General features: G+C 51.2%; 1 protein-coding gene across 1 annotated transcript; it reads left to right on the top strand.

The window, feature by feature from the left end:
* Positions 1-4,952: 4,952 nt before the first annotated feature.
* Positions 4,953-9,165, top strand: LOC149810467 (protein SDS23-like). Its single transcript, XM_089994258.1, has 5 exons — positions 4,953-5,098; positions 5,407-5,512; positions 5,908-6,236; positions 7,308-7,532; positions 8,064-9,165. The coding sequence occupies exons 1-5, from the start codon at positions 4,976-4,978 to the stop codon at positions 8,355-8,357; spliced, it is 1,077 nt and encodes a 358-aa protein (XP_089850384.1). The 5' UTR covers positions 4,953-4,975; the 3' UTR covers positions 8,358-9,165.
* Positions 9,166-11,632: the final 2,467 nt, after the last annotated feature.

Below are 11,632 nucleotides of genomic sequence, written 5' to 3'. Positions count from 1 at the left end.
GCCTCCACAGTGCAGTACTGCGTTCGACACAGCCTCGACCCAAAAACGAGACCTCCTCCGCAACTGGCCAAAGCCACAAGCAATCACCAGTCTCTACATGGGTGCGATGGCGCTTGAAAAACCTAAACACCTTCGAAAACATTCTGGCCTCGGCAGAATGCCTCCTGGCACATACATACATCATTGCCTGCAATGGCATGCAACTTCCCTACCTAACTCGCCAGCGCGCAAGGCCCCCACTCCCTTGGCTCATTGCAGTTTATCATCGGCAGAGCATTCTTTGTGCGAGCTGACACAAAGATCAAACGCAGACGACAAAACATGTGCATATTCAATCAGAAATGCACACAGCGACTCTTGCCGTCCCTCCTTCATCCAATCCCCACAGCGATCTCTCACTCGTGCTGGTAGGAACTCCTTGCCGTTCTCGCAAGCAAAGACCATCTGTTCCAACTCCAGGTTGAGAAGCCGCACACTCAGCCGCGTTGTGCATTTTTTGCATTCATCCTGTGCCTGGGGCGACAGGAATTTCTGCAAGGCGGTGTTCACTGCAACAGTGACTGCCTCAGCCATCGTGTTGCCAGCGTACGTGTAACCACGCAGCATAGCCGCCATGTATGACTCAGCGATCGAGCGCACATTTGCGTGAGGGCACTGATGATTGCTGTAGCACAACTCTCGACTTATCTGCATGCATGGGCACACTGTAAGTGGTACGGCTGTACACGAATGAGAAGTATGTAAGGGATGACGTATTGATTCATGTGCGTCATTATCGTGTGTGTATTGGGACTGGGACGTGTGTCTATGACGTGATGTGTATGAACGGCATGAATAGGCTAGAATGTCATCAAGACTAAGGTCATCAGGACTCTCATGTCCTATGAGCACACTGCAAGTTGCCACGCCCGGACGTTTCTGGGCAGGCAGGAAGGCTTCTACAGTTGCAAGTATGCCAGCACCAAACAGCACCAAACTTTGCAAGACACCAGAATAGTTATGTCACAAACATCGGCTGTGTGCGTGGAGCAAGATGTAAACATCATAGAGATGGTGGGATGCTGAACGAGCAAATTCTTTCACCTACTAGCTGGCATCATGATGATGTATCTTTTCGCAACACTCCCGCATCCACACGCTCATGTAAATTATCCCAAGTGTGATTCAAGATCCACACGATCTACAAGGAATCATCACCCAAGTCAGGTACGAAGGTTGCAATGGCGTGCTGCAAAGATGACCGTGCATATGATTACGGTGTAGGATGTTCATTGATTCTTCAAGCGCCCAGGTCAAACCCACCACAGCAATATTGACCTTCGAACAGCAAACTGCTATGAGCGTCGAAACCAAATCTCCAACGCAATACATACCTTGAAGACATCAGGGTGGGCATCCAGGACCATCTCACACACCGCCTGTGGGTTGACAGGCAGCATATCGCAAAGCCTGTCCTGTTCTTGCGGCAGGAACTCTCTTCCAGCTGGCTGGCACATGATGCGCAGCTTGCCGACTTCCACCCAAAGGGCCCAACGCGCCTTTGTTGCCACACACTCTCGACACCTCCAGCCCTTCTCCTCAGGCGTCAAGAACCCTGAGAGCCGCTTGTTGATCGCATTGCGGGCCCCATTCATAAAATCGTCCTTTAGGCTCCAAGTGGCGATATCGCTAGTGCGAGGCCCCGTGACCGCACCGTCCGCTGTTGCCTGGAGAGTGTGGCCATCGGTGCTGCTTAAATCATCGGCACCCGGATTGGGGTTGGGGTGTGCAGCCACGCTTGCTTTTGAGCCCTTGCATTTGCCTTGCCAGTAGCACACACTGCAGGAACCCCAACACCAGTGGTGTATTTGCTCTATTAGTCTTTGCACACTTGCAACGGTTGCTGGGACCATTGAGACTCACGTGAACCAGAGCTTCGCCAGATTGGGTTTCGACCCCCCTTTTTGCCCGGAAATTCACTACCGTAACGATAGCAACAACCGGGGGGTCATACTCACGCCGTTAGACTCGCTGCCAAGCTTACATGGAGGAAATAGGCTGAATTCCAGGTATGTGCATAGGAAAAATATCCAAACATGATGTCACGCTCCCAAACAGCTCGCCCGTTTGTTGGGATTGTCATGGTACTTTTCAAGCATTTGGACCCGCCCATCACATGTGAAGGCACAGCACGGGTACAGACAAAGCTCCAGGGCAAGTTCCTGAAAAGCTTTAGCCCTGAGCTCAGGCACGAAGTCTTTTGAGAGCTAGCAGATGGGCAAAATGCGACTAATGGTAGGTGCACAAATGAGAGGCACCCAACTGCAGCAGGGACTTGGACCTAGCCAAATGAAGCCCACAAGAGGAACGCGAAACAGAGGATACAGGACAAATCAAATGAAGCTGCATACTTATTTCTTGCTGTGTGACGCTGAAAGTATCTTACCTAAATCCAGCATCGATGGGATTGACGGTGGCGCGAAGAACCTGATCAACGAGGAACTCCTCAGGGTGCTTCATCCAATTGTCACACACTCGTCCATAGTCTGAGTCGTTGGAGTGGTTCTTGCACAGCCACAGCAGCTTGTCCCATGCAGTTTTGCAAGCCGTCACAGCCAGCCCCTCGATGCAGTCCCTGCATGGCAACTCAACGCCCTTGCCTCGCAATCTATCAAGGGAAGCTTTGGAATCACGATTTTGTAGCGACTGCACGCATGTACCGCGGCCATATATGTTGCCAAACTTGGTTCTAAGAATTTTTACATGCATCAGGGAGTGAAAGGACATCATGAATCCATACATGCAATACAGCTTATGCAGCTTTGTCACTGCTTGACGGATACCGCGAATCAAAGGCCTCTTGGAAATAATTGAGTAAGAAAAGACCGAGCCAAGTTTCATCTATGGCCGGACACTACATTTCACTTACTTTTATCCACCCAGGCCGCTACATACGCGCCTCCTCGATATGCTACGGCGAGGACATTTGGCTTCACTCTGTCCTGCTTGCATCACTTTGCCTGACCGTGTGTTTTGCAGGCCAAACTGCATACATTGTGGGACAAAAATGGGCGAGAATCCAATTTGGCAAAGCATTAACTTAATAACGTGCTGAACAAGTCTTTGCGAACAATACTGTCATGTTGCAGGTGATGGATCACACTGGTAATTGGAGTTGCCGATGTGTATAAAGATGCAGTAGTACTACAAAATTACACAACGCAAGGCTCTGCTCAGGTCTCTCGGTCCACCGAAGTATCTCCTAGTAGTGACACACTGCCAATAGGCACAACAAAAGACACGAGAAAGGGCCCCACAAGCCCCCACATGCGCTAACAGGTCAACGGAAGCATTGGAAATAGTTGCCAGTATCAGAACTGTTTAGAGATAGGCACACACCTGCAGGAGTCGGAGATGTCGGGCATTCTTTGATCAACCTCATTGTCAACAATTTGGTCGAAGTCGGGGACGGGTTCGTCGCCAACAGATGTGTGAGGGTCCATTGTTGCCTTGGAAAGGAGAAATAACTTCGAGGAAACGCTTGTGTGCCAGGCATCCTCACCCCTGCAAACAGAAACTGAAATCAAGAAATATGCTATGCCCGCCACCAGGCAGGGTTTAAAACGGGCAACACGACCAGCAGTGCCCCCCCTTAGCCAGCATGTCTCACATGGTAGGAGAGTTGACTCACAGAGTCCGTTTTTGCCAGCTCTCGCAACCTTCCGTTCTAGGAGCGGTCACCAATACCACTTCGTAAATAGATACCTAGCATAACCCTACGCTTGTGAGAGCGATTGAGACCTTGGCTGCCCAAGTTCTCAGAGTTCATGGTGTCGTGACAGAGGTCCTTGTCAAGCTCGTCCCTGACGATCGGGAAAATCCAGCTGCATGGTCATCTTGCCCTCTTGCTGCCTGCGTCGCTCATACTTTCGCGTACGCGGCCTGCCTGCGTCAACCTTTAGTGTGACGTCGGGGTCCCTTGTGGGCAACCTGACCGTTTCACACCATGTCGGACTGTTTCTGCTTGGGCACAGCAAAGGTCCTCATCACATATTAATTGCGAAGGTCGATTTTAGGTACACCGAAGACAACGTATTTCTGCGAGAGACTGTCGCACAGATGCAGATGATGACGACGAGTCCCGAACGTCCGTCGTGTGCTCACGGGGCAACATCAAATATTGGTAGAAGGCAAGGAGTTGAAGTATCATGCATGCGTAAGAGTTTTGCCCGGGATGCTTGACCAACAGACGTCGCATGAGCCCGGGCCGTCCGACGGAAAATGTCGGCACCCGTACGGGTACCGTCATACGTCAGCGCGAGTCACATTACGATAGTACCTTTGACGTGCTGGTATACCACGCATATTATTTCAACTATGATTTGATATTGATGTTCGGAGCCTTTCCCCGCTCTTTGAAACATTCAAGCACGGTTGCGTACCTTGAGGGTTCCAAGCGCAAACCCTGTGCAGCGCCAAGAAGTAAATAAGAAAGCAAACACCCAATCCTCCAACTTTTCATAATGCCAGAGGTTAATAAATGTTCAGCATACGGTAAGCGACCTTGAAGCTTCGTTCAATAAATGAATGTTCGGCCATTGCCACAGCAATGGGTAGTGTTCTGACTCGCCAGCAAGCCTAGCAAAGGCCAGGAAGAGCATGCATATCATAAGGGAAGCGTACATGGTGGCATCGTTTATACGTTACCTCAGCAACATGACACAGCGTTTTGTCTGTTCGAGAGACAGTGCTATGCTTCCATGTCACATGGCATGTGACGCTGCACGGACGTAGATAGAGATAGCCCAGCACGCCCATGTGCTGACAAGGCATATTTATTTTGATAATTACGACACTTTCGATGTTCCGACATTCGAGGGCACGCAAAGCATTTAAACGACGAGCTACATGTGCAGGGCATGCTGTTGACCAACTGGCACCATTTAGTCCCAAAAAAAAACCTTCGCACGCGACATCCTGCACGCATTCGCGCAACATGACAGCATTTGATAACATGCGGGTCCTGCTTGCTAGCTGCAAGCTGGAAGCAGTAGCCCACAAACGCGAGGCAACAATGAAGACCGTGAACACAGAGTCGAAAGTGACGGAGGCTCTCAAGGTGTGTTGCCCTGTCGATACCCTGTACGCGTTCAGCGCTACCCACTCGGCGTCACTGGCCAGGTTCGTTTGCACAAGCCGATCGCCTGCATTTCTTGCATATCTTTGCGATTCCGCGATACTCCGTGGCCATGTATGCTGGGATGGCGAGTTCATTTCTGGCTCGCGCAAAGAACTGTAGTAGGGTTTTTATCATTTTTTCCGACATGACCCAAATGTTGCAATGTGGTTGGACGGTCAACGCATTTCGCAGGAATTTTGATCCGGTCAGCAAGAAGACTAGATATTGAATTTCAATGCTGCTTGCAGGTTATGTCGGAAGCTGACATTCTTAGCTTGGCAGTGGTCGACGTGAAAACAAGCGAATTCGCTGGTGTTTTTAGTGTCAACGATGCCCTGCGGCATCTAGTGAAAGGTACGAAACCAGAGATTTGCTTGCGTTCTCGGAGTTGATGTTTCGTATACGTGCCTTCAAGCTACTTGCACAGCTCTGTCTAGGCCAACTTGATCGCGGATCGGGCTGCACAGTTATTCTGCCTTCCGCGCACTGCCTGTTGTACATGACGCCAGACGAAAGCAACTCAGGAACCGAAATTTAGCCTTCATTTGATGGAGGTTCGCATTCTTGTACTCCGAAGGCACAGCTGCTGATTTGGTCTTGTCTCGCGACATGTACACTTGTGCACAAGACAAGATGGATCTGTGCAGTTTCTTGGACGGGTGCTGATCTCTTGATGATTGTATTTCATGGAACCTTCTCCTCTGCAAAGCCGTGATGTTGCGCTCAATGTTCCTGAATCTGTGATGCAGAGCTCAACCTGGAGCGAGGCAACCACGATCTCAGCGAAGCAGAGGTGATGGGCGCTATGCGCACGCTGGGCGACAAGACCGTTGGAAAGCTGATGCACAACGGGGATCTTTGGTACGTTCAGGGCCAGGACCCAACTGTCATGGACGCCGTACGAGACATGATGTCCGACAACACCGTGCACCATCGCCTCTTCGTATGCAACTCCTTGCAAGATACCCGCCCCACCGGCATTCTCTCGCAGTCAGACATCGTCCGCATGATGTGGGACCACCGCATCGAGTTTGGAGAGCTGCTGCAAAGCTCGGTGGAAGATCTTCGCTTGTGCTCGGTACGCGTTGTAGTTGGTTGTGTGAAAATTATGCATGTTTTTACAGCACTACTGCAGTCACATGGACTTCGGAAACTCCAAGAACCGCTTGGTAATCAGTGCTACCATGAACGTCACCTGAGGCAAGTTGTGTGCCGTGCGCAATACACAGTACATAAATCCAAAGGGAATCATGCTCTATTCGTGGCAACGCCGATTGCCACGTAGGCAGGTGGTATCTTCACCGCATGGTGAGTCTGTTCTAACAGCGATCCAGACGCGAGTTGTGTCAGTGTGTGTCGTTTGGCAGAACGGCGATGAAGGTGGCAAATTCAGAGTTGTGGGATTGGACACCTTGCAGTGGCATCAAGGAGCCGTTATCACACGACTGTCGGGCGTAGCCGGTCACAACGGAATGCACATGGCAGCAACGACAAAGAAAACGTTGGAATGCGCATCTCTGGCGATGCCTCACCGGTCAATGTCCAATTTAATGTCCAGGTGGATGCAGAATGTTGCAAGTAAAAGATACATTGATCACCATTACATCACATTGACAATGGCAGGAAAATGTCAGCAAGTAACAAAGAAACTGGTCGTCATCATCCCTTAACCTGAACCAAAGCTCGGAAGAGAGAGCAGGTACATCACAGCATTTCCCCTGCACAGGCCGATGCTTGGTTCCCGAAGCGCGTTGATGACGAATCTCTCCTTGATTCCCACCCCTCCAGCACTCGCACCATCAGTACATCACAACGATAACAGTAAGATCCAATCGACACAGGCCACATCACCATCACATCACATGGATAAGCAAGACATCCCATAGATGAGGCAGAACTATTCCGGCTCAGGCCGAAAGCAATCAACTATCCTCGTATTCTCGGCTGCGTAATTATTCCGTGGCATAGATCAGCAAGGACAAGGCCATATCTCGAGATAGGGCTTGTATGCATCCATGCAGCGGTGGCAACTATTGAGTGCAAATCTAGGGCAATGTACATACTGATCACATCCCAGGCAGCGTGACAGAAACATGGAGCACGCATCTCTGGGAATGCACCGACTGATGGGGACGCGTATGACATGCAGGCCGCCGCTGAGACCGTTCCCGCCAGCGAGCCCACCATCCGTGTGCTGCTGGACATGTACCGCGACCGCAAGTCCTGCATGGGGATCACCGACATGGTCGGCGGAGAGCTGGTGGGCAACCTGAGCGCCTCAGACCTGCGCTTCATCACCCCTGACCTGTACCCAGCGCTCATGGCGCCCGTCGGGGAGTTCATTCTCAAGAGGCGAGGCCAGCCTGTGCCTACGGTATGCTTTTGTGCAGTGGAAGCAATAAGGACGGTGGGCATGCTGGTTGGATGATCGTTGTGACGATGTTTTTGCAGTGGAAGCAAGACGATTGGCATGCTGGTTGGACGATTGTTGTGATGATGTGATGGTGATCGTAGTGCGAGCGGCAGCCCTTTCAAGATGGTTTTACTTGTCCCGACCACTGGCGTTCAATGAGCTGTTCTGATTTGAATGAGAGTGCTTGGTTACTGTGGGCCCGTGCCTAGTTCCTGCTCTTATTCATCATGATGGTGAGGTGTGTGTTGTTCCTTTTCAGCTTCCGCTATCTTGTCCTTGCTCAATTTCTATGTGATGTCGTAAGGTTGTTTCTGTTTCCAGCTGCCAAATTCATGAGTGAGTCCTCCATGTTACTTCAGTGACAGAAACCATGCACATGAACTGCAGCAGTTATGTATGGATCGACACGCTCTCCTCATTCTCATACAACTGATGGTCCATTTGTCAGTTTGTGCTGGCATGCTGCGCGCACTGATCCGATGCCATGTGCAGGGCAGCAAAATTGACTGGAAAGCCGCCCTCGAGTGCGTCCCAGTAGCAGCCGTCACTCCGCAGACATCTCTGGAGGAGGTCCTCCGCTTGCTCACGTCTAAGAACCTTCACCGGCTGTACGTTCGAAACACCGTCGAGGGTTCGGTTGGCATCATCACCCTGACTGATATCTTGCGGCCCCTCGCTCCCTGCCCCACACCCAGGCCCGTCGAGGGCCCAGCCGGGGGCCTGCCGGTCGGCGGCCCAGAAGACGTAGAGGTAGACGCTGTACAGCCTGACCCAATCTCCGTCTGAAACCTGTCTATGACACAGAAATAGAATCTCTCTAGAGTATAAGAAAACAAAAATTTCAATTTTTTTCTGTTAGAGAGTCTTTTTCTGTCAGCTGACCAGCTGTATGTCTGCGATGGACAAATAGAGATGGAGTCACGTTGTACAGCGTCTACGTGTTTTCTGTTTGACTTTGCCCATGGCACAGACACTCAGCTGACCAGTGGTGTACAGAACAAAGTCGGCACAGACTTAGACTCAGGCTTCACTATGTCTGTGTTAAATGCCAATATCTTTGGGGCCAGACCACCGTCAGGCCTGCGGCTGGGCCCTCGGTGGGCTGCATGTCTCGTTATGCACACTCCGGCATAGGCGGAGGACTGGCTGGTCTCGAGATAAACAAACGCCAGTGTGTCTCTAAAGTGCGTCAGGCATTAGGATCGATCTGCCATAGATATCTTTCAAGCATTAGACTTGGGAGAGCTCAACCATGTGTTATGAAGCGTGTGAGCATGTGCTCACTGGTGCGTCATGATTACGGATAATGCACATCTAACTGGACATCGTGTTCCGGTTCTGTAGGCACAGCGTGCTTGATTACAGTGGTGGTCCTTGCTCTGTTGATGATAATATCTGTTCGACCAATGTCTGACAAGCCATAACTTTATCATTGGGCCACACGAGGCACTTGTCCATTGCATGTCCTGTGAATGAGCAAATGAAATATTACACGTGCCTTGAGTGGCAAGGTTTGGAAGAGAATGGCTGTCGAGTCGACGACACTGATATATTGCTTGCAACAAAAAGAATTCTCGTCCATGTGACCGGCGCTTCTTTCATGGAGGGTCTCCTGGTTCCTAACCTTGACGTCCCCTGATGGGGATATGTTTTGCGCTAGTGTATGTGTTTGTTGTTGCTTGTTGGTTTTTTGCTGTGACGGTTGTTAATCTCGCAGCCAGAAGGGACAGCATCCACGGGTATATCCAGCCTTGGCAGAGGAGCTGCCGCGCGCGATGCCTCATCTACCCCCGATGTCAAAGGTCCCTCGCTTTGACTGTGAATTCATCATTCTAGCTGCAAGTGGGTCACCACGGTACACGCATGTCATGTGGGGGGGATGAGGGAGGTGCTGCAAGGAGGGAGTCCTTCTCAATCATCATCACCTGTGTGGCTGGAAGCCTTCGTTGTAGACTTCTTCGTGGCACGGCGGTAGCCGTGACCTACCCCAACAAGGCTCTAGCCATTTCAAACGCTATGCAATGCCACTGCATGATCTTGTATTCAATGTGGGGATGAGGGGTATGTGTCAAGTAGGTTCATGTAACGGCATGGTGGCACGTGGAAGTTTTCACCTCAGCAGGTGCTTGTGCCAAGGGCAGTGGTCAAAGTGTACCAACCCAAAATAACCCATCATGAGGAATCGACAGGGACACTGGCGGAACCTACAGAATCGTGGCTTTCGTTTGGGTGCTTATTGTAGCGGTGTCAATCAGCTACGTATCAGTGGCCTACAGTGACACTGTCAGTGTGTCAGGAAAGGCAAGGTACAGAGAGATCTATGGCTAGGGCTTGCGTTGCTTTCCGAAATTCGTAAACCAGTGAGCCTCGCTTCCACACGGCCATTGACTATGGCACGAGCTAATGGTGAGCTAATACGAGCAGGCTTTCCCGAGATGAACCTCATTTTGAGATGTATTCCCAGAGTGTATATCACTAGGGCTCTCGTCTTGGAATTGCAGGGTTTGTGCGTGAGCAACAGGAAGCGGTGTTCACAATGACTACATGCAAAATCGCCTGACATCATCGTTGCAGTGTTGAGTTTGCGGCTCTTGTCTTGTCGCTCGTCCTCCCATTGAGTAGATGGGTCTAACACACTCCTTGCAGACCACGGCAGGGCTCGTGGCCAACACAAAGAAAGATGTGATCTTATTTCACATCGATAAAGAGCCAGTGGAGGTCTGCGCTGGCTCGTACGCGCATCTGAGTCTTGCAGAGTACCTCCGGGATGTGCAAGGGGAACAGGTGCGCAAGGAACCCTGACCGAAGCAATACTACTTAGCTCTGACTCTTTGCCAACCATTCATTACTGGTCGCGTGCCAGTATCTTCAGGTATTCGCTGTTCTTTAGGGAGCCTGCGTTCTTCAATTTTGCGATGTTAGTGGGTACCCGTTACGTACCTGGGAAACATGAGGGTGTCACCCAACTCCCGTAGACGTGCAAAAGTCGCCGAGTGCTTGGTACGTCAGTCGCGGTTTGACAAGTGCATTCGATGAATGTGTAGCATGAATGTTTTGCGTGATAGGTGCGGACCTCTGTCTTGCTACTGTGCCCGCTTGTGGTGTCAGTTGCCTCTCACATCGAGGCGAGCGTTCACTTTGCACAGCATCCTAGTCGTCACGGGCATGTGTTGTTACAGGCCATCAAAGTTGGTTGCTCAGAAGGCGGTTGTGGTTCCTGCGCTGTGGAGATTGTCGGCAGAGACACAACGGGTGCGTCTCGATTCCTACGCTTCCACTGTGGTACTTGCCGACATGTCCCGGTCGTGAGTCGTTTAGAGCGGACGTTATGCATCCATAGTCATCGCTCACTCTGATTTCATGTGATATGGGATTGACATCCATGCCCTTTCCGCCTCATGCCCTGTGGCGTTTCGGCCATTCCAAGGTTGGACGCTTGGAAGCGCAACCGTGGACATCACGCGCATATTGCATACGACAACAACCGAGGGACAACATGGATGCGCACAGTTTCCGCTCCGCCAGTACCGACAGGTGTTTTGAGTCATGCGCGGCCAGGGCGCAGATTGACGGCTAAGGCTGCGCCACGAACCCGCGCTTACCTCAAAACATCCCTCGGTGTGCGATTGACATCTGGGTGATCATGGCGCGGTTGATAACCCGCAGTATCATCGCAACTTCGTGACAACATTTATCGCCAATCCTCCTCTACCAGATAATCCATGGCACTGAATGGTAATCACCGTGATGCCCATCTGCAGGATCTGTTTGTGTGAAGACGGTCAACAGCTGCATGGCCCCGGTGATGTCATTAGATGGTGCCTACATCTTTACCAGCAAAGGCCTGCGTGATCATGATTCAGCTGTGCATGGTGCGAACCCCAGACGAACTGGCAGCGTCACATGCTTGCCACAGCCTTGCCTGGTTCATACAGCCTCGTGCGAATCGTACATAAGGCATGCTTGTTGCACAGGGTGCCTGCGCTCAATAACCTGAAGCTTTGTCAGCACGTTGTGCATTGCGACCAGACAACCGGGGCACCCAACAGGCAATGGTGTGG

This window comes from Nuphar pumila, unplaced genomic scaffold, assembly GCF_984573655.1.
Source record: "Nuphar pumila unplaced genomic scaffold, dmNupPumi1.hap1.1 HAP1_SCAFFOLD_343, whole genome shotgun sequence".
Taxonomy (NCBI): domain Eukaryota; kingdom Viridiplantae; phylum Streptophyta; class Magnoliopsida; order Nymphaeales; family Nymphaeaceae; genus Nuphar; species Nuphar pumila.
This window is presented reverse-complemented; position numbering and strand designations above follow the sequence as displayed.

Coding starts and splice junctions, on each gene's coding strand:
- LOC149810467 (XM_089994258.1), top strand. CDS start 4,976: ATGACAGCATTTGATAACATGCGGGTCCTGCTTGCTAGCTGCAAGCTG. Junction 5,513..5,907: donor CCTGCGGCATCTAGTGAAAG/GTACGAAACCAG, acceptor TCTGTGATGCAG/AGCTCAACCTGGAGCGAGGC. Junction 6,237..7,307: donor AAGATCTTCGCTTGTGCTCG/GTACGCGTTGTA, acceptor TATGACATGCAG/GCCGCCGCTGAGACCGTTCC.